This window comes from Hyperoodon ampullatus (assembly GCF_949752795.1).
Source record: "Hyperoodon ampullatus genome assembly, chromosome: 3".
Classification (NCBI taxonomy): domain Eukaryota; kingdom Metazoa; phylum Chordata; class Mammalia; order Artiodactyla; family Ziphiidae; genus Hyperoodon; species Hyperoodon ampullatus.
Genome location: NC_136916.1, coordinates 95035771 through 95056601, shown reverse-complemented (window position 1 = coordinate 95056601; position 20831 = coordinate 95035771). Strand labels below are relative to the sequence as shown.

Genomic DNA, 20831 nt, shown 5'->3' with positions numbered 1-20831 from the left:
GAAGGGCAGTTTTAGGGGTGAGGGGAAGGAGCCAGGGCACAGTGGGCAAGTAGAGTAGGACCAAGTAGTGAAGCACTTGTTGAAGAGTTGGGGTGAAGAACATGTGTCTCTAGGCCCTACTGCTTCCTCTGCCTCAGGTAAGTCAGGGCAGCTCTACCACAGCTCCAGGCCACAGAAGTCCATTTCCGTATGGGCTCTGCTGGCTCTGTAGGTGAAGCTTAGCAAGAAATTAGATTCTGAAGGGTGCGCAGCTCTGTTTGCATCAGTCGCCTGAACAGGTGAAAACTATTTCACCCTCACTCTTCTCTACTACCACCACCTGCTTAGCCAACGTGCAAAGAAATCCTGGCCCAAGAACTCTCACAGCTGAGAGTGGACCCCGGGAGGGCTAGAGCTGCCCTTGTCAGAGTTAGAAATCCACTCCCACCGTACCCCTAACCCGCACACCAGCCGCAGTCCACTGCAAATGGGGTTCAGGCCTGGCCCTCTGGGCTGGGTTCTTGGCCATCCTCAGCCAGTCTGTCCCTCACGAGGAAGGAGCTACACTGCTGCCAAGGTTTGTGAGAAGGTGGCCGCCCTTCCCCTACCCCCAGCCCAGCGTGGGGGTGGGGGGTCTCGTGGCCGGCGCCCGCCCCCTTCTGCATGTCTGAGGCCACCGGCGACTGCCGCCCCCGTTCAGATCTGCCCTGACTCAGTTTTGAAAGCCCCTTATTTATAACTTTTATACTTTGTCCAGGCCATGGCGCTTCCCTCCTCTCCAGGTCTCACAGGGCAGAGGCTGTTTTTAACATGTCCGTTTGTACTGATGTATGAACTCGTCAATAAACACAATCATTTGCTAACCCTGGGTTGCCAGCGAGTGGGGCAGGCGAGAGGAGGCGCGGCTTCTCGCTTGCCGCGTGGATACAAAATCTGTGGTCTCCTGGGGGTGTATGGGGGTGGCCAGTTGGAAGCTGAGGACTTCAGCGGCAGTGTGGGGGAGGACGACGCGTGGGGGAGGGCTGGGAGCCCGGGCTTGAGGCCGCAGGGAAGGGCGGGGCCTCGGGCCCGGGGCGGGGTCTTAAGAAGGGAGGGAGGGAGGGGCGGCGTCGGCGGCGTCATCATGGCGGACGCGGCTTTGGACGCCGTGCGAAGGGAGTTACAGGAGTTCCCGGCTGCGGCAAGGGGTGAGTGAGGTGGCTCGTCGGCCGCAGAGCAACTGCAAGATGCGGGAGGGGCCTTGGGCTTGCCGAGAACCGGGTCCCGGATCCGGGTGCGCCCTGGTTCTTCCTGGGCTACTGGCACCAGAGTGCACCGTGTTTCTTTTCCTCAAGGGGCGCGGAACCTCGTGCACGTGACTGGTGGCCGGCCCCTCTCTGATCGCGCGTGTGTCGCAGCCCCGTTCCCCAGCCCCCGGGTGGGCCCTCAGCTCCCCTCCTTCCGTGTTCCCGCACTTTCGTGGCTTCTTGGGGTGACTCTTCACATTATTCCCAGTCTTTACTCTTATGGCGTTCTGTGTTTCCCACCGTCAGCCGGCACCGAACACTCGGGGCATTCTGTTGTTGCCCTTCCCACCCTTCCCTGTTGTGAAATCTTAAAGGTTTCTCCCTCTCTGAACCCCTGCTGGATCGCTTCCTTCAGGAAAAGACTCCTCCAAGCTGCGAGCACTGCAGAGCTTTGGGAGAACTGGAGGCAGCTGTGCTGGAGATCCCTGGCTCTTCCCCTGCTTGGTTTTTATTTTTCTCCCTCATTCTCTTCCTTTTTTCTTTCTATTTTTAAGCAGTATCTTATCACTGAATAGTGACATGGGCACATGGTTTAAAAAACAGCAGACTTACAATGTAAAGTAAGCTTCCCTCCCATTCCAGGCTCCAGTATGCATCCTTCCAGAAATACTCTGTTAATATCTGCATACAAACCTATGACTGTTACATCTTCTTTTTTATACAAATGGTAGCTTGTAAAGCACACTCTTCTGTACTGTGTATCTTGAAAATCGTTCCATATCTCTCTACTTCAGTCTTTTTCACGCCTCCTGTGTACTAATGCTGTAATTTACTTAATCAGCCCACTATTGGTAGGCATTTAGGCCATTTCCAATCTATTGTTTTCAATACTGCAACCAATACTTAAAACGAATGTTTAACCAATACTTAGTAAGCTCTTCAGTGTGCCAGGCTCCATTCAGTATGTTTAGGATACATCAGCGAACAAAACAAATCTCTATCCTTGTAGAGCTTACGTTCTAAGTGAGGAGACAATTAACCATAGGCACACTAAATGAGTAAATTACTGGTAGAATAAAATGGGTTAGAAAATAAGTGCTCGGGGTAAAAAAGTAAAGCAGAATGAGGAGGCTCGGGATGTGGGGTGGAGGGCAGGTTACAAGTTGAAATGAGAAGGTCAGGGCAGGCCTCTTCGATAAGGCGACTTCTGGGCACTGGCTTGAAGAAGGAGGGGAACAGGGGAGCCGAGCAGACCTCTGAGAGACGAGAGGTTTCCGGGAGAGGGCACGTGGGTCCGATGCCCTATGGTGGCAGTGTGCCAGGTGTGTTCAGAGATCAGTGAGGAGGCTGGTGTGCCTGGAGCAGAGTCTTCGTGCACATGTGTGTTTTTGTTGGTTAAATTCCTAGCAGAAGAATTGTTGGACCAGAGGAATTGTTTGGATCCTTTTTGAAATTCTCACTTGGAAGCTCCAGGAGGGAATAGTGGCCATTCTCTAAAGGAAATCTATTAAATGGTGAAAAAGTAAAACTGAAATAATTACAGAAAGTACAAAGGGTTAAAAAAAAAAAAAAGGCAGTGTCCACTTATTTTAAGACTCCTAGTAAGAATAACAGGGAGATTTATTGAGCCCCACGAGGTGACTGCTTAGAGGGGCTGGCATGACTGGGAAGGCCCTTTGCCAGATTCCTCACCCTTGCTCCCTTATCTACCTGACACGTTCCACCTTGCCTCTTGAGCCAGTGAAGGAAGCATACTTCCTTTTCAGTTTTCTGGGGTCCACCAGGGTCTTCCCACTCAGTTTCAATTTTTGATCTAAAGACATTTCACTTTCCAGCTGATTGCAAGGCCCAGATGACTGGTGTGGAGACATGGTCATGAGAGAGAGCGTGACCTCGGAGGTGAAAATGAGTGCAGTGGCTGTTGGGATAGGATGTAGTAACCACCCACTGGGGACCAAGACATTCAGGCTAGACCGCAAGGATGAAAATAACACAGCAAAGCCTATGCCCTGTATAAAAGCCAGGAGGAAGGCATTCCAGTGTGAGTGAGCAGCAGGAACAACGTTTGGCACCACCTGAGTAGAGTGTGTGCTGAAGGGCAGGCACCAGACAGGAGGAAACCAGACTGGAAAAGTAGGTTGGGCCTCATCACGGAGTGTCTTGAATGTGTGTGCCAAGGCTGACTGTATTTTGTAAGGAGCAGTGGTAAGCCGTCAAAGGACTTTTTACTAGAGGTGTGACAAGATGAGATTGTATTTTAGGAAGATGACTGGGCCAGGGTGGGGGATGCTTTGAGAAGGAGTGCAATTAAGCCAAGGAAACCAGTTAGTTCACTGCAGCATTCATCCAGCCAGGAGATTTTAGAGACTTATATTCAACCATTAAGCACATATTTACTGAGCACCTGCTGTGTGCTAGGTCCTGGGGGGGTACATCAGTGAATAAGACAAGCATCCCTGCCCTCATGGAGCATACATTCTAGCAAGAGAGATAGATAAACAAATGAAATAAGTAAAATATATAGTGTGCTAGATAGTGAGAAATTATAAAAATAAGAAGGGAAGGGGTATAAAGATTGTTGCGCGCAGGTTACAATTTTAAAAAGGGTGGCCAGAGAGGGAAGCCTCATCAAAGTGACATTTGAGGACCCAAATGAGCTAACTTTGAATGTGGTTACCAGCAGAGGAAAGGGGTGTGTGTGGCTTGAGAGACATAGGTGGTAGAATCAACAGGACTTAGAGGTAATCAGTAGGATACCAGGAATGAGGAAGAAGAAAGAGTTAAAAAGAAGAGATTTTGGGGGCTTCCCTGGTGGCGCAGTGGTTAAGAATCCGCCTGCCAATGCTGGGAACACGGGTTCAAGCCCTGGTCTGGGAAGATCCCACATGCCTCAGAGCAGCTAAGCCCGTGCGCCACAACTACTGAGCCTGCACTCTAGAGCCCGCAAGCCACAACTACTGAGACCGCAAGCCACAACTACGGAGCCCCCGTGCCACAACTACTGAAGCCTGCACGCCTAGAGCCCGTGTCCTGCAACAAGAGAAGCCACCGCGATGAGAAGCCTGCGCACCGCAACAAAGAGTAGCTCCCACTCGCTGCAACTAGAGAAAGCCCGCACGTAGCAACAAAGACCCAGCGCAGCCAAAAATAAATGAATAAATAAGTAAATAAGAAGAGGTTTTTGTTAAGGGTGACACAGGGCCACTATTGACCTCTGCACAGGTGGCGCACCACACGATCTGCCCGAATGCACATGGCAGCCCTGGGTGTCTGAGGATGGTGATGCTGTTCGGTAAGACCAAAAGACAGTTCAGCCCTTACTTTTCTTCCAATGGTTTTGTGTGGCAGCCTGTCTCTCCAGTTAGGTTGTAAGCTTCTTGAGATGATGCTCGGATCATCCCTTAATACCTCCACGATGGCCCAGCCAAGTCCTCAACACATTTTAGGTGCTCTCCAGAACCTTGGCCCACCCATACAAGCGTTGGCCTTGGGGCCTCAGCTCTACTCATTCTGGAGCTCCCGACACTGCCTCCATGGCTGCCTTTCCTAATGGATGCCAGGAGATTGGCCACTCCAGAGTAGGAAAGCCAGGGGTTCACTGTGAAGGGCCGGACGTGGCCCCCTGGAGGGTTTGGGTTGTGTGCTGAGCAGCAGCCCATGGCCCTGTGGACTCTTAGGGCCTATCCTGGTGTGTTTATGGGTGTTTCACACTTTCTCTTCTTAATTTCCCTCCTCATTCTTCTATTCCTGGTTGTCCAGGGTCCCTTGGTCACCTATAGGCATTGCCTGGTGACACAGTGAACTGCCCAGAGAGGGCATCTCTTATGCAGGCCGTGGGGCAGCAACTGGGTACTGTTGGCCTCAACCCCCTTCCCCCGCCTCTTTCTCTCAGAGCTCAGCGTGCCTCCTGCTGTGCCCTACCTGGACAAGCCTCCGGGTCCACTCCACTTCTACCGTGACTGGGTCTGCCCCAACAGGCCCTGCATCATCCGAAATGCCCTGCAGCACTGGCCAGCCCTCCAGAAGTGGTCCCTCCCCTACCTCAGGTGGGGGCTGCCCTGGGCGGAGTGTGGGCGGTGCTTTGGGGCATCTGGGCTTGGACTGAACGTCCATTCCTCTAGAGCCACAGTGGGCTCCGCGGAGGTGAGTGTGGCAGTGACCCCAGATGGTTACGCGGATGCCGTGCGAGGGGACCGCTTTGTGATGCCTGCCGAGCGCCGCCTGCCCCTGAGCTGTGTGCTGGACGTGCTGGAGGGCCGAGCCCAACACCCCGGGGTCCTCTACGTGCAGAAGCAGTGCTCCAACCTGCTCACTGAGCTGCCCCAGCTGTTGCCTGATCTGGAGCCCCACGTGCCCTGGGCCTCTGAGGCGCTGGGTGAGTGGAGGTGGGGCCCCGGCAGGGAAGAAGTGGGAAGGTGGGAGCCAGCCCCGCTTGCCGCTTCTCTCTCCTTGCTGATGACGGCCCACACTCCTGGCTCCACGGGGTCAGCTCCCTCGGCCTTGACTTCATTTTGATGAACTACTGAAGATGGCTGCCCTTCCTTCTGCTCCAGGGGACAGAGGCCCCTCGCCATGCTCACCCACTGCTGCCCTTTCTCCCTGCCGTTTCCCTGGGGCCCCTCCGCTCCCCGCCCAGGTTCTGGCCCAGCGTCACTGTGTGGTGGTAGTTCCCAGCCTGGCCTCTCCTAACTCGCCCTCTTTTCTCTGACCCACAGGAAAGATGCCTGATGCTGTGAACTTCTGGCTGGGAGAGGCAGCTGCAGTGACATCGTGTAGGTGTCGGGAATACAAAGGTGGGGAGGAGGTTGTGGGGAGGGAAGGCGAGGTGGAGAGTAGAAGGTTGGCCTGCAGGGAAGTCGGACTGATTGATCTCTAAGGTTTCTCCTGGAATTCTGGGGCTCAGGCATAACAGAGGGCCTTCCCCAGCAGCTCAGGTGGGCGAAGGTGCCTGCGGCATTGGGCGCGGGGGACACTGTTTCTTGTAGGTCCCTCGAAAGCACTGAAGGCCAGCTAAGTCATGGGGTAGACTCAGAAGAACCCTGTTTGTGCAAATTCCCCTCCTGGCGAGTGTCAAGCCCCTGGCTGGTAGAGATCTGAGATGCCCAAATGCCTGCCAGACTCCTCTCCTTGGCATCCCCCTGAGCCTCCTCTGACTTTGCGTGCTCTTCTGTCACACCGTAAGCTGTCTTGGGGTGCAGGGCCCCAAGTGTGAGTGTGTGCCCCCTCCTAACCCTGCCCACTGGGCCCTCTGTGTCAGCAGTGCATAAGGACCACTATGAGAACCTCTACTGTGTGGTCTCGGGAGAGAAACACTTCCTGCTGCATCCACCCAGCGACCGGCCCTTCATCCCCTATGGTAGGGGATGCAGCCTGTAGGGGCCGGGGAGCAGGTGGCCCAAAGTAGAGGGAAGGCAGTGGGTAGCCCTGGGCGGGCTGGACCCCAGGCCTGAGTGTGGACACAGCATCTCCACTGCACTAGGACTCCTGGCTCTCTTGCCCCTGCACCCAGGGAACAAGTGGGAGTGGTGGGCAAACTCCAGGCCCTTTGAGGGTGCCCACAACTTTCTCCCTCTGGCTTCAGAGCTGTACACACCGGCAACCTACCAGCTAACCGAAGAGGGCTCATTCAAGATGGTGGATGAAGAGGCCATGGAGAAGGTGTCTGCCTTGTTCCTGGGCCCCGGGACGGGGGAGGCAAGGAACCTGGGCTCTGAGGAACAGGCACAAAAGAGATGGGGAGGTGGTGCTTTGCTCTGAAGAATCCCTACATCTGGGCCTCCCAGTGCCGAGCAGGGCAGGGCCCATGGTGTTTACCTCCAGGGACAGAGCTGGAGGGCCTGGGGGCTGTGGGCCTACTCCCTGGAATCTGCTGTGTTCCCAGGTGCCTTGGATCCCACTGGACCCCTTGGCTCCAGATCTGGCCGAGTACCCCAGTTATAGTCAGGCCCAGGCCCTTCACTGCACCGTGCAGACTGGCGAGATGCTCTACCTGCCCGCCCTGTGGTTCCACCACGTCCAGCAGTCCCATGGCTGCATAGCCGGTGAGGGGCTGCCCAGCTCACCGGGGGGTGGGTGGGGAAGCTTAGGTTAGAAGGGGGACCCTCGTGCTCCTGTCTCCATTCTCTCCACAGTGAATTTCTGGTACGACATGGAGTATGACCTCAAGTACAGTTACTTCCAGCTGCTTGACTCCCTCACTAAGGCCTCGGGCCTCAACTGACCGAGTCCTGGTGAACATCGCCAAGGACAACTTATGGAAAAGGCTGTTCCCCTCCTGAGCCAGTCACCTTGAGAGGCAGCCTGGAGTCAGAGGTGCTGGCTGCTGGCCCAGCTGGGCTTAGGGACAGCTTCAGAGGATCGGGAGGACCAGGAGGTGCCAGGCAGGTCTGGGTGTGGGCTCCCAGGAAGCTGGCACACAGGTGAGGCAGCAGCCTGTTCTGGAAGAGGAGTGGGGTTCAGATGCGGCACCGGCTCTCACCAGCGCCGTGACCTTGGGCGAGTTACTGCCTCACAGCCTCAGTGTGCTGTCTGTGAAACAGAGATAACGATGGTTCCTACCTCATGGCGTATTGGGGATGGTATCTGTAAGGATGGCACCGGCCTGACGCGGAGGAAGTGTTCAATAAAAGGCGGCTATGATTCACGTATGTGCTAAGGCTCCCTCGTGGTTGCCTTCCGTGGTCTGGTAAGGGCTGGAAGGTTCAGGTAAACATTTCAGGGTGACCCTGCTTGGGGGTGAGGGCTGGGTCCAGGCCGGGGCCTGAGGAGCTCTCTGCAGCCAAGACCTCTGTCCCCGACGGCCGTCACAGCCTCTCTGGGGCAAGCAGGCCGACCTCAGCCTTGCTGTCACTCTGTGGCACGAAACTCGTTGACGCAGGGCCTGTAAAGCTCTCGCTAGCTTCACTCTGGCCTTGTTTGCTCTCCTCCAGCTCCACGGCAGCTGGTGGGGTCTTGTTCCCTAAGGGTCGCCCTTGTTTCCCTCACAGCAGGCGCAGATAGGAGGGGACAGAAACCCCTGTCCCTCGTGGGTCTCTACACTCGCTGTCCCCACCCCACCCCCTTGCACCAACCTGGCCCTGAGGACGGAAGAGCCCCCTTCCCCGGCCGCCACCCAGCATCCAGCTCCAAGGTGGAGGCAGCCCGGCATGCGGCTTTGAAGGGCTGTTTCACAGAAGAAGCCACAGCCCTGCCGGCTCACGCTGGGGCCCGGGGCGCTCCCCTCAGGTTGGCCAAGCACTTCAGTGAAGACCGGGCGGTTCTGTCACATTGGCACCAGGAGGCTGTGGAAGGCCCTGGGGCTGGGGACGCGGCTCGCGGGTTTGCTGCCGCTCTGGGGCCCGCTCCCTGTCTTCCAGACCTCAGCAGCCCCTTCAGCTGCAACCCCAGCCAGACCCCCGCGGCTTCTTGCTCAGCCGCTGACGGCGAGCTCTTCTGGGGGCCCCTCCTTGAGGTCCAGGCAGGGAGAGCAGGGCTGTGGGGCCCAGCGGGCAGTGGCTGGAGAGGATGGGTCTCTGGGGGTGCTGAGCCCCCATCGCGAGGGTGTCAGTGGCTCTGTGTGGGCTTAAGGTGTCTCGTCTCCTGGACGGGCGGCTGGTCCGGGAGTGGGTGTGGGGCTTGGGTGGAGCGGAAGCAGTGGGCAGGAACCAGGGAGGAGCTTGGGACCTGCTGGGACATCGCTGGCCCTGGGTGAGAAAGCTGACAGTCCTCAGCCCTGCAGGTGCTGCCTGTCATTCCTTCCTTCAGAGGACTCTCTGCCTCATGGCTCTGGTAAGACCTGCTAGGGCACTGGTCCCTGCGGGGCCTGGTTAATGCTGTTTCTTGAGGGAGCTATGGGCTTCTCCAGGTGTTTGCCAGCCTTGGACAGGGCCAGGGAGCAGAAGCCAGGGAAGAGGCAGGGTCTTGGGAAGGAGGATCATTCTGTGTTTTTCCTGCCCTAGAAATGGGCTCCAGGCAGAGCTCCCTGGCACCATGGATTTGGGCCCTGAGAACTCAGGCTCCCAGCTGCCGTCCTGCGGCCCCAGAGGAAGTGGCCGCTCCTGTACTCTTTCTGACTCAGTTGCTTGGGGCGTGGGGGCCCCAGGGCTGATGGTGATGGATGAGCTTTTCCAGCTCTGCCCCTGGACTCCGTTCCATCAGGCCCCTTCTGAAGCAGGGCTGATGACCAAAAGGAAGTATCGATTAGCACAGGGTCTACATCCCCATACCCAGGGTCGTGAGTTTGGATGGGGCCACCTGGGGACCATCTTTAGCCTGACCTTGTAGGACCTGGAAGACTGGACAACCAATGGGTGGTCTGAGCTGATAATTGCTGTCCCTAGCCTAGTGGAGAGCCCATTTCCAGAATTGTCTTGTGGCCAGGGATGCAGAGTACGGGAAGCAGCTCAACCAGGGGGACCAAGGACAACTGGGGCCCTGACACCTCTTCCCTCTGTAGCCTTATATCCACACCCCCTTTGCTGCCCTGGGGTCCCTCCGCCACCCAAGACCAGCCTCAAGCCTGCTTAGTAAAGGGGAGCCAGGGTTGTGGGGTGGAAAGAGTAAGGATGTACTGTACCAGGAACTGGAAGCAGGTAGGTGTGGGAGTTGAGAGCACAGTCGAGCTAGCCTGCTCCAATGCTGGCCCTGGGTCTTGGGTAAGCAACTACTTAGCCTTTCTGTGTCTCTGTTTCCTTGTGAGGTTGGTCATAATAAGCAGTCCTCGTGCATAGGGTGGTTGTATGATTAAATCGAGTTAATCTACATGAAGCCCTTGGACCAGAACTGGTGCAGCGTGTTGTGTAAGTGTAGGCAGGCGTCATCAGGAGATACCACAGCCGCCTTTTGGCTCAGGACTCTGGTGGGTGGAGGACAGGCCTGTGGCTGGGCAGGGCTGGTCCTTTTGGTTCAGGATTAGGCCTCAAGGTGTCACCACAGCCTCCCCTTTGGGCCCATCAGCCTGTAGTAAGCCTGTTTCTCTCTCTCCTCTGTAGGCAAAGGTGCCTGGGACCTGCTTGCTCACCATTCATGTCCTGCAGGCCCATGGCCTGCCCTCCAAGGACCTAGGTGAGTGCTGGGCCCAGAGAGGGCAGTGGTTCTGCAGCTGGCTTCAGAGTGGGGCAGGACAGTGGGAAGAGACGCGAGTAGGGCTGGGCGTGCGGCGGGTCCCAGAGAGGGTGCTGAGAGGAGGTAGTGGATGGAACGTCGAGGTCAGGCCTGCACCTCCTGCCTCCCAACCCAACCCCATTCCCTGGGTCTCTAGGTCTCCTGGGGCTGCCTGTGATGGAAGGACGTGGGCTCTGGGCGGCTGGGCTGTGAAGGGCTCTTGGCCAGCACTGGACGCTCCTCCTTCCTTCCCACAGTGACCCCCTCTGACTGCTACGTGACTCTGTGGCTGCCCTCGGCCTCCAGCCAACAGCTCCAGACGCGCGTGGTCAAGAACAGCAGAAACCCCATCTGGAATCAGAGCTTTCACTTCCGAATCCACAGCCAGCTCAAGGTGGGCGGGCATAAGCCTGGCCCTGCTCCCTGACCCACCCTTGTCCCACCCCATCTTCCTGCAGCCCCCTCACTCTGTTCCCCTTTCAGAACATCGTGCAACTCAAAGTCTTTGACCAGGACCTTCTGACCAAGGATGACCCTCTGTTTTCGGTGCTGTTTGACGTGGGGACTTTGCGGGCTGGGGAGTCCCGGCGTGAGAGCTTCTCACTGAACCCTCAGGCAAGGCTGTGTGAAGGCAGTGGAGGGCTTCAGCCCTGGGGAGGGGGATGCTTTCTAGGGTAGCCAGGTACATGGCTTTCTTCTCCAGTGAGTGGTCCAGACTTCCCTGGCATCCCAGAGGCCTCTGTCAGCGAGGAGCTACTGTCCACCAAAGAGCAGTCCTGTCCCCGACCCTCTGTCTTATCCCCTAAGCCAAGGGCAGCTTTCTTGGAGCAGTCCAGGGAAGGTGGACAGTGGCTCTCCTCACCCCTGGGACTGCAGCTGCCCAGGTGTTTGCGTTGGGACCTACACACACATACTCCTCACTGTTTCTAACTTGCTTCTTTCTCTCTACAGGGCAAGGAGCAGCTGGAAGTTGAATTTCGGCTGCAGAATCTGTAAGTCGGGCCATGGGGCAGTTCCCGGGTGGGAGTGATTCCTTCTGGGAAGGACAGAGCCCAGCGCACCCAGAGCCGACACCCTTCCCCGGGAGGCATCAGGGTTGGAGGAGGAAAGCCCAGACCTTGGGGGATGGGAACCTGGATTCTCGCTAAGGGTCACTGGGGGCTCTTTCCAGGACCGACTGTGCTGAGCGCCTCGTCAGTAATGGCATCCTGGTGGTGAGTCTGGAACCCCTCCCTCGTGCCCTGTGCTCACCCTTCTCCCCAGGCCTGAAGCTTGGGCCCACCACAGGGGTCGGGTAGCGCTGTTGCTGGCGGGGGTGGGGGGGGTTGCGGGGGCGGCTGGGATTTTAGTTCCAGAGGCTACACCCAAGCAAATGTTTGGTGACTCAGGGCCAAGGTAAAAAGGTGCTGAGGGACAAGAACCAGGGTGTTGGGAGGGTGGCATCTCCAGCAAGGGAGGGGCTCAAGTCTGAGGGGCTCTCTTAATGACCCAGGCCCGGGAGCTCTCCTGCTTGCATGTTCGACTGGAGAAGGCCGGCGGCCAGCAGGGTGAGTCCCCGAACCATTGGGATAGCCGCCGTCTCTCAGCCCTTGTCTTCCCCTTTCTAAGGGGACCCTGGAGGGAACCTTGCACTAGCTGCCCCCAGCTCTCAGCCAGGAGCAGGGGTGAGGGGACGAATCCATGCTGGGGCTTTTCCTTTTAGTCCTCAGAGGGGCTGTGGTGGGACCCCATCTCCCAGCCTAGGTCTGAGCCAGAGCTTCGTATCAGTAGTGGGGGGGGGGGAGTGCCCCGCCCCCCAGGCCCCTTAGGCAAGACAGGGGCCTCTGTGGGCTGAGATCCCATTCCCAGCCTCTCTGCTCTGGTTCCTCTTTCCAGGGTCGGAGGGCAGAGTTCAGCTCGTGGTTCCCGGGTCCTATGAGGGTCCGCAGGAGGCCTCCGTGGGCGCCGGCTCCTTCCGCTTCCATTGGCCGGCCTGCTGGGAGCAGGAGCTGAGTGTTCAGCTGCAGGTAGTGGGACGTCCCGGGCGCTGAGGCCTGCAGAGCCCTCCACCCTGCTTCTCTCGGCACCTCCTGCCAGCCTGTTCCTCTGCTCACCCCGAGCCCCCTCCCCATCACTCTCTGGCAGCGTCAGGCATCCCGGGAAGTGTGGGGTTGACCTCAGCCTCCTGTCCCCCTTCCGGCTACTTCTCTGTCACTCCCGGGGCAATTGGTGAGGCTTTGCTGGAATGGAAGGGTGGAGATTCTTAGGTCCTCTTCATCCTTCCTGCAGGATGCGCCCCAAGAGCAGCTGAAGGTGCCTCTGAGGGCACTGCCCTCTGACCAAGTGGTGAGACTTGTCTTCCCTACATCCCAGGTACTGGTCACCCAGAGGAAGAAAGCCAGATGCATGGGTGGGGCTGGGCCCAGGCCCCAGGCCTTGAAGGGCTGGCCTGCTTCTCTAGCGGCTTCTGTCCTTGGGCCAGGCCCTGGACAAATGCCAGGCCAGGCTCTGGGGAGAGGGGTCCTCTGCGCACCCCTGTCTTCAGGCCTCAGGCCTGGCCCCTGTGGAGATGGCTGGGGCCCAAGGGAGCATGTGGCTGTCATGGGACGTGGCTTGGGCTGGATTGAAGGAAATGGGGTGTCCCACCTTTGTGACTGGGGGCTTCATGGTTTTCAGGAGCCCCTGATGAAGGTGGAGCTGAAAAAAGAAGAAGGGTGAGAGGCCGGCTGGGCATTGGGAAAGGTCACGGGGGACAGCAGTGGGCACTCAGCCTGGAGGAATGAGCAGGCACGGGGCGGCCCCTAGCAGGCTCGGCCACCGTGAATCCTCTCTGAGATGCTCAGGGGTTTGCTCCCAGGGTGGGGCCTGAGGTGCTGGAGCCTTGGCAGATGAAGGCTCTTCCTGTTAACTTTTTACATGCATTCCTGGTTCAGTCAGAGGGGTGTGTGCCTAGCCCAGTGCCTGGCACTTGGGAGGCACTTGATAAATGTTTGGCTGGAAAAGCAGATGGAACGTGGAACAGTGGTTAGAGGCACAGAGGGGGCAAGGAAACCAAGAGGAGTGCAGTCGCAACCCTTTGGGGCCTCAGTTAACCCTCAGGAGATGGGAGGAACCGCCTACACTGGCCCTGCACATGCCTGGGGGGCACCATTCCTGTCCCCTTTAGAGTCATTTTTCGGTGGGTGAGGGAGAGAGGCTGAGAGGAGGAAGTGGATCGATGGCGTTGGGTCCCCCGCTGGAGCCTCTTCAGTCACCGCTTTCCTGGTCCTGTGAATCCGCTGTGCTGCTTCCCCAAGGGTGTCCCCGCCAGGGTCTGGGTTCACCTCCCCCTCATGTCCACACGTCACACGTCAATGAGGACACAGGAGCAGGGGCGAGGGTTGGAGAGAGGAGAGGGGAGGAGATAAGGGTGGCGGCTGGCTTTCTGGGGCAGGCAGGCCGGCCAGCTTCTCTTTCTCCAATGAGGCCAGGAGCTAGCTGCCTCATGGTCCCTTCCTTCCCACCCAGACCGAGTGAGCTGGCGGTGCGGCTGGACTGCGGGCCCTGTGCCGAGGAGCGGGCCTTCCTGAGCAGGAGGAAGCAGGTGGTGGCCAAGGCCCTGAAGCAGGCCCTGCAGCTGGATGGAGACCTGCAGGAGGATGAGGTCTGGGGACTGGGCTGGATTGGGTGGGCGTCCTCGGGTTCAGTGCTGGATGCTGGGACTGGTTGTGCCCTAACCAGACCAGAACTGGTGCCGAGCCAGCCCTGGACCCTGCTCTGCTTCCCTGTCCCTTGCTGTTGTCAGGAGCTTGATCACATCAGATGCAGAGCAGTGCATGAGGCCTGGGGCATCTCCTAGGGCTTCCACCTCCTAGAAAGAGGGAGAGAGGTGGCCATGTGGGAGACTTTTGAGGTGGCCCTGGGGCTTCAAGAAAGCAATCACCAGACTCCTTAGGGGCTAGAGGTGAGGAGATGAGGCCTGGAACTTGTCCATTTCTCTTGGAGTTCTTAAGACCAGACAAGCCTGACCCTTGCAAGGCTACTTCTGACTAGACCTTCCTTAGCGGACCTGACTAGAACTGGCCCCAAGAGCCCTGATCAGATCTTGACTAGCCTTAGCTGTGGGTGAGCTGAGTGGGCACTTGGCTTGCTACCTCTTCTTCCTGTGGCTTGGCCTTCCCCTTCCCTAAGGCCTCTCCAAGCCTGGCTGTTCTCTCTTCCAGATCCCAGTGGTAGCTGTTATGGCCACTGGTGGTGGGATCCGGGCCATGACTTCCCTGTATGGGCAGCTGGCTGGCCTGAAGGAGCTGGGCCTCTTGGATTGCATCTCCTGCATCACAGGGGCCTCGGGCTCCACCTGGTGAGCTTGAGTGTAGGAGCCTGGGGGTGGCTAGTTGGGTTGTGATAGGAGGGTGTGGTGGTAAGGCTCTCTCAGACTCCACCGGCCTCTCTGAGCAAACTGGAAGGGGTGGGAGAATGCACGTGCCAGAGAGAAAGGTGCTTAAGGGGACCCTGGAAGGTGTCTTTTGGGCCGTTGTCCTAGCAGAGAGAGCGAGCCCAAGGCGTGTGATGGGGGTCCTTGAGTGACAATCTCCCTGGCTTTGGCTTTTCCCAGGGCTTTGGCCAACCTCTACGAGGACCCAGAGTGGTCTCAGAAGGACCTGGCAGGGCCCATCGAGTCACTGAAGACGCAGGTGACCAAGAGCAAGCTGGGCGTGCTGGCCCCCAGCCAGCTGTGGCGGTACCGGCAGGAGCTGGCTGAGCGTGCGTGCCTGGGCCACCCGACCTGCTTCACCACCCTGTGGGCCCTCATCAACGAGGCGCTGTTGCATGACGAGGTGTGGGGAGGGGGGCAGAGTGGGGCTGGTGCGGGGAGATGGGGGCAGCCAAGGCCAGGGCAAGGTCCGGAGATGGGGAGCGGCCCTGGGCCGCAGGGGCTGGGAAAGGCCCCAGGAAGCCCTGGCTTTAGGCTCACACTACCTTCCCTCAGCCTCACGACCACAAGCTCTCAGACCAGCGGGAGGCCCTGAGCCGTGGCCAGAACCCTCTGCCCATCTACTGTGCTCTCAATACCAAAGAACGGAACCTGACTACCTTTGAATTTGGGGGTGAGTAGCTCCAGAATCGTGACCTGTGCTCTCACAGTTGTTGGGGTGACAGGTAGCCAGGCCTGTTGTGAAGGTGGGTGTTAACACCCCCCTTTTCTGGGCCAGGTCCCGTGCTTTCCAGAGCCTGTCATCCTGTCCGAGTCACTCAGGCTTTGGGATGGGGGCAAGCGCCGTGGGTCCCACACTCAGGGTGCCAGCAACAAGGCTGAGCCTCCTGATCACGAGGCTGCCCGACGCGGGGCCCGTGGTGGGTGCCTTGGTGCCTGAGGGGCTCAGGCCGTGGGCCCCGTGGTGAGGCTGTGTGGCTCTTCACAGAGTGGTGTGAGTTCTCCCCCTATGAGGTCGGCTTTCCCAAGTACGGCGCCTTCATCCCCTCTGAGCTCTTCGGCTCCGAGTTCTTCATGGGGCGCCTGACAAAGCGGCTTCCTGAGTCCCGCATCTGCTTCCTGGAAGGTGAGCGGGTCTGGGAGGCGGGAGAAGCCAGGGTTGTGGGGAGAAGGGGCCTGGGGGAGGTGGCGGGCTCGACTGTCCCAGCTCTGTCACTGAGACGTTTCCTGGTCCCAGACGGGCTGTGGGGAAGGGCCTGGGTGTGGTGAGGTGGGGGACTCTCTCCCACTCAGATCTCCTCCTCAGGCATCTGGAGCAACCTGTACGCAGCCAGCCTCCAGGACAGCTTGTATTGGTCCTCCGAGCCCAGCCAGTTCTGGGACCGCTGGGCACAGGCTCAGGCCAGCCTGGGTAAGCGACCGGGCTCTTCCCCGGGAAGGATGGGAGAGGCAGCCAGTGGGGCTGTATTTGGGGAGTGTGGGGTGGCTCTCTCCTCCTTTGTGAGTCCACAGAGGCTGGAATAAAGGGTCCCTGTTTCCCCCATCCTTGACTGCAGACAAGGAGCAGGTCCCCCTTCTGAATATAGAAGAGCCTCCCACAGTGGCCAGCAGGATAGCTGAGTTCTTCACTGACCTTCTGACATGGCGTCCACTTGCCCAGGCCACCCACAATTTCCTCCGTGGCCTCTCTTTCCACAAGGACTATTTCCAGCATCCTCACTTCTCTGCCTGGAAAGGTATTGCTTTTCTCCCCGGCTCCCAGCTCCCCAAACTCTTCCCATGGCCACCTGAGCCTTGGGTCCCTGGTCCAGACATCTGCACTGTCCAGTCCCTTGGCCCCAATTCGTTGTGGGTTCAGTTCTCTGGGTGGCTTGGAGCGGGAGCCCCTTTTCCTCTCTTTACGTTGGGGTCAGGGCCCATCTGTGGAGCCTTGGGAGTTGAGGTGCTGCTTTGGCAGGAGAGGGCAGGAGCCGGATGGCAGAGCCTCCTTCTAAAGCAGCAAGGAGCTGGCATTAGGCTGGAGGGGCTGGTGCCTTTAGCACCAGTGACAGCTACTCTCCCCCCGATCACCCCCCACCTTTCCAGCCACCAAACTGGATGGCCTCCCCAACCAGCTGACACCTGCAGAGCCCTTCCTTTGCCTGTTGGATGTTGGCTACCTTGTCAACACCAGCTGCCCACCCCTCCTGCGGCCCACACGGGACGTGGACCTCATCCTGTCGCTGGATTACAACCTCCAGGGAGCCTTTCAGGTGGGCAGCGGGCAGGCTTGGGAGGCGGGGGCGATGCCAGGCCTGGCCTCAGCTGGCCCGATATCCTGACTCTGGAGAGATCTGCTTTGGAGTCTGGTATCTGGGACAGCTTCCCTTAGGGGCTGTGACAGCGACGCTGTGAATGAAAGGCTGTGGATTCTGTGAACTCTCCTCCAGGGGAACTTACTCTGCTCAGGAAGTTGGCGTGATGGGAAGCTAGCAGTGTTTTAAAATGTATTTTATTTTAAATGTACCTGTACCCTGTTTGGTCCTGAACCCCTGGGACTCCTTGCTTTGAGTTTCTGTGTTGGTCCCGTGAAGGATTTTTTTCTCCCAGTTGCAGAACCTGGGAGTCGTTAGCAGCCCAGCTCCGTTGACACCACAGGGGCTGCCATAGAAGGGCTGCCAGGTTTAGAACATTGACCCCAGCCTGGCCTGTTGGGTCCACTAGCGTCTGGCTTGGCATCTGGGCACTCAGTCCCGTGTCTTAGCAGACCTCCACGTTCGGTCAGCCCAGTGTGGAGGACACTGGGAGCCCATGGGCCCATCCCGCTGATGCCTCTTCTGCCCACCCTGCAGCAGCTGCAGCTCCTGGATCGGTTCTGCCAGGAGCAGGGCATCCCATTCCCGTCCATCTCACCCAGCCCCGAGGAGCAGCGCCAGCCCCGGGAGTGCCACCTCTTCTCGGACCCTGCCCGCCCTGATGCCCCTGCCGTGCTGCACTTCCCGCTGGTCAACGCCTCCTTCCGGGAGCACTCAGCCCCAGGTGAGCCACCATCCTCTGGAGCCCTCCTCTATCCTCTAGGCCTCCACCCAGGTGACCCCAAACCTGCCCTCCATCCCCAGCGAGGTTGCCTCCCATGGCCGGCCTGCACTCTCTCCACAGGGGTCCAGCGGACGGCCGAGGCGCAGGAGGCCGGGGAGGTGAACCTGTCTTCATCCGACTCCCCCTACCACTACTTGAAGGTGACTTACAGCCGGGAGGACATGGACAAGCTGCTCCGCCTGACGCACTACAACATCTGCAACAACCAGGAGCAGCTGCTGGAGGCCCTGCGTGAGGCCGTGCGGCGGCGCAAGCAGCGCCGGGCCGAGTGATGGGTGGGAGGATGCCACGCCCCAGCCCCACGGCCCCTGACTCTTTTTCAGGCTCCCTTCTTGGCCGCCTTGCTGCTCTGGTTGAGTTGGGGTGGAGACCATCATCACCAAGTTCAGAGCCTGTGGCGGTTTGGACGGCCCAGTTGTGGTCGCCAGCCCTCTGAGGGGCTCACGAAGGTGCCCAGCACCACCCAGATGTGGCACTGAAGCCACCAGCACCCCTACCACAGACATCCTGGGGTAGGTTGAGGGTTTTAAACGGGCTGGGGCCTCGTCTCCATGATGTGGCTGGAGAAGATTCAGAGGTTCTGTGGCAGCCGGGGTAAGTGGGGCAGTCTGGGCCAGATTTGTGTACGCACACAAAACCCCGTGACCTGAGTGTCCTTTCCCTTCCTTGCTACCTTGAGTAGCTGTACAGAGTGAAATAAATAGAGCGTTTTATGTATTACAGAGGCCCGTACAAACGTGAGGCATTTTGGAGATCACGGTCATTGCTTCCAAGAAGGGACAGGTCATCCCACCTCTTGGTTACCCATGGCAAGGACTGGTTTAGGAAAGAAAACCTCTCCCCAGGCACCTTATAGAGCTGGCAAGTCAGCTTGGGCTTCCCCTGAAGAGCAGGCTGTGAGCTCATGGCAGTGTCTACTCCACTCCGGCCCACTCTCTCCAAGCAGAGAGGTGGCCAGTTTAGCCTGGGGGGAGCGGGTCTTGCTGCTGCAGCCCTGGCCCTGTCCAGGTGACTCGCAGGCAGTGACAGCCAGCACCCCTGTCTTCCTCACCCAGGGACTCAGGCAAAGGGCTGCTTCCTGTCCCATGATTGATAGGGGTGGGCCAGACCTGGGATCAGATGAGCCAAAGACAGACCAGTGCTAACGGTGTGACTTCAGCAAGCTGTGACCTTGGTGGGCCCTGTCTCCTAACTGTCTATTCCAGATGTTGGTCCCAGGGGTCTGATAGCTGGGTCTCCTGGTCCCCTTGAGGGTGTCCTCGCTTGTAGTCCTGAGGTTTGGTGCCACCTGCAGGTTAGCTTCAGGGCCCAGACCTGTTGGGAGGAACAGGCAGGTGGAGTGAATTTAGGGCCTAGCTTCCCCAGAATCTTCTCCAAGCACTGGTGCCCCAGGCCTCTGCACCTCCTCCTAACATTGATGTGGGATGTGGCTACTGGGAGGCAGCTGCGGGAGGGACCATGATGTGCGGGGGGGATGGGAGATGACTGGTTCCCATGATCCAACTCACTACCTCTGTCTGCCCTGGGCATGTGGCTGGAGGCACAGAGCAGAGGAAATGGCTGCTCTGATGACCTTAGAAGCCACCATATCCTGGATAAGGCCTGTTGACTCAGCAGCACATCATCTGAATCATAAATTGGAAGCTGTAGGCCCTGCAGGAGTGGATAATTATACCAGACACCACAACTGGCTGCCACCCCTGCTGTGATGTGAGTGATTCCTCAGGCACAAGGCTGTGTGTGGAGTCTGTGTACTGTGTCACTGTGTGTAGGTCTGTTCTGTGTGTGGGTCTATGGGTGTGTGTCTGGGTGACATCCTGACTTCCGGGCTCTCTGGGATAGTAAGGCTTCCCCCCTTCCCCCCTGGAGCAGGGACCTAGTCCTTGGACTGGGGAAAAGCTGGGAGGATGGAGACAGACAGCAGGGACAGGAGCAAGGGTGCAGGAGGGGTCTGACTGCCTTGCAAGCAGTGCTGCATCTTGGAGAGGAAGGACAGGAGGAGAGCAAGGAGGGGGAGAGTGTGTGGGCGCCCGGGAGGCTTCCTGGCGTGTGCAAAGGGAAGCCTGGTACACTCACTGTGGGTCTGGCCTGAGCAAGACAGCCGGCGGGAGCCTCATGCAGTTTCCTCTGCAGGAGCCCACGGGCCGAGAGTGGCTATCGGTGCAGTCATGTCTCCCTTGGCGAGGACGGTGGGGGAAGCTGGGGAACCTGGGGGGAAAGGGAGCCTCAGGTCTGGACTCTGTCTTCACTGCTGAGACCGTGACAGGGCGGGGGTGGCCCCACACCTGAGCAGTGTAGTTTTGAGTCCCAGGACCGTCCTTGGGCTTGAGGGCAGCGTCTGTGCCAGTCATGGGGGCTCGGGACTCCCGCCCACACACCCAGGTGCCCTACCTGAGCGGAGCGGCTGGGCCGGGCACCTTCTCAGCAGAGCGCTCATCCGGGAAGCCCAAGGGTCTGGCTCGGAGCTCTGGGCTCAGACTGGGGGCTGCAGAGCCAAGGAAGAACAGTGGTCAGCCTGGCCCGGTGGTTGGCCATCTGCAGCAGCAGACTCCATGCCTGCTCCTTCCTCCTTGGCATGGCCTGAAATCCTACCCCCAAGCTGATGGTATTAAGAGGAGGGGCCCTGAGGTGACTTCTTAGCCTCCAGAACTGTGAGAGATAAATGTCTGTTGTTCACAACCTACCCAGTCTGTGGTATCTTTGTTATAGCGGCCCAAACGGTCTAAGAGGCGCCTGCTTCTGGCGGCTCCGCACACACCAAGCCTTACCCACGCTGAGAGGCAGCCCAGGCCCAGCGCTCGGGGGCAGGTTCCCCCTCCTGCATCCGGCCTCCTGGAAGACTGAATGCCGATGGGCTCAGGGAGGCTTAGCCTGGAGAAACTCAGGTCCCTTTGGGATTCTGGAAGGACAGCCTCAGGGAGATCCCAGGGGAACAGACACAGTGTAAGGAACAGAGCCAGGAACCCAGAGGGACTCCCAGGTGGGGCCCCTAAACGCTCTCTCCACACGGAGCTTGTCAGACCACAATGATGAAAAATTTCTGGTCCAAGGGGTGCTTTCTGTGTATTCCTCCT

General features: G+C 58.5%; 3 protein-coding genes across 3 annotated transcripts in view; 2 read left to right on the top strand and 1 right to left on the bottom strand.

Annotated features, from left to right (window-relative positions):
• Positions 1-1102: 1102 nt before the first annotated feature.
• On the top strand, positions 1103-7832 carry JMJD7 (jumonji domain containing 7; the record flags this gene model as incomplete). The annotated part of the gene is made up of 8 exons (XM_079698850.1): positions 1103-1166; positions 5098-5251; positions 5327-5580; positions 5921-5977; positions 6466-6561; positions 6787-6863; positions 7087-7246; positions 7337-7832. 8 exons carry the CDS (start codon positions 1103-1105, stop codon positions 7423-7425), a joined length of 951 nt encoding a protein of 316 aa, XP_079554976.1. The 3' UTR covers positions 7426-7832.
• On the top strand, positions 7753-20440 carry PLA2G4B (phospholipase A2 group IVB; the record flags this gene model as incomplete). Its single annotated transcript, XM_079699133.1, has 22 exons — positions 7753-7849; positions 8192-8655; positions 8772-8891; positions 10175-10247; positions 10544-10680; positions 10770-10901; positions 11238-11278; positions 11458-11500; positions 11779-11833; positions 12162-12292; positions 12555-12638; positions 12942-12979; positions 13773-13908; positions 14468-14604; positions 14860-15082; positions 15235-15352; positions 15668-15805; positions 15986-16090; positions 16236-16415; positions 16765-16931; positions 17511-17697; positions 17818-20440. 22 exons carry the CDS (start codon positions 7753-7755, stop codon positions 18027-18029), a joined length of 3018 nt encoding a protein of 1005 aa, XP_079555259.1. The 3' UTR covers positions 18030-20440.
• Positions 19830-20831, bottom strand: part of SPTBN5 (spectrin beta, non-erythrocytic 5) — a gene marked incomplete at both ends in the record, with an annotated part of 44872 nt that continues 43870 nt past the window's right edge. Inside the window, 2 exon segments of the mRNA XM_079699132.1 lie at positions 19830-19965; positions 20149-20242. Of these exon segments, the coding sequence (XP_079555258.1) occupies positions 19830-19965; positions 20149-20242 (230 nt within the window).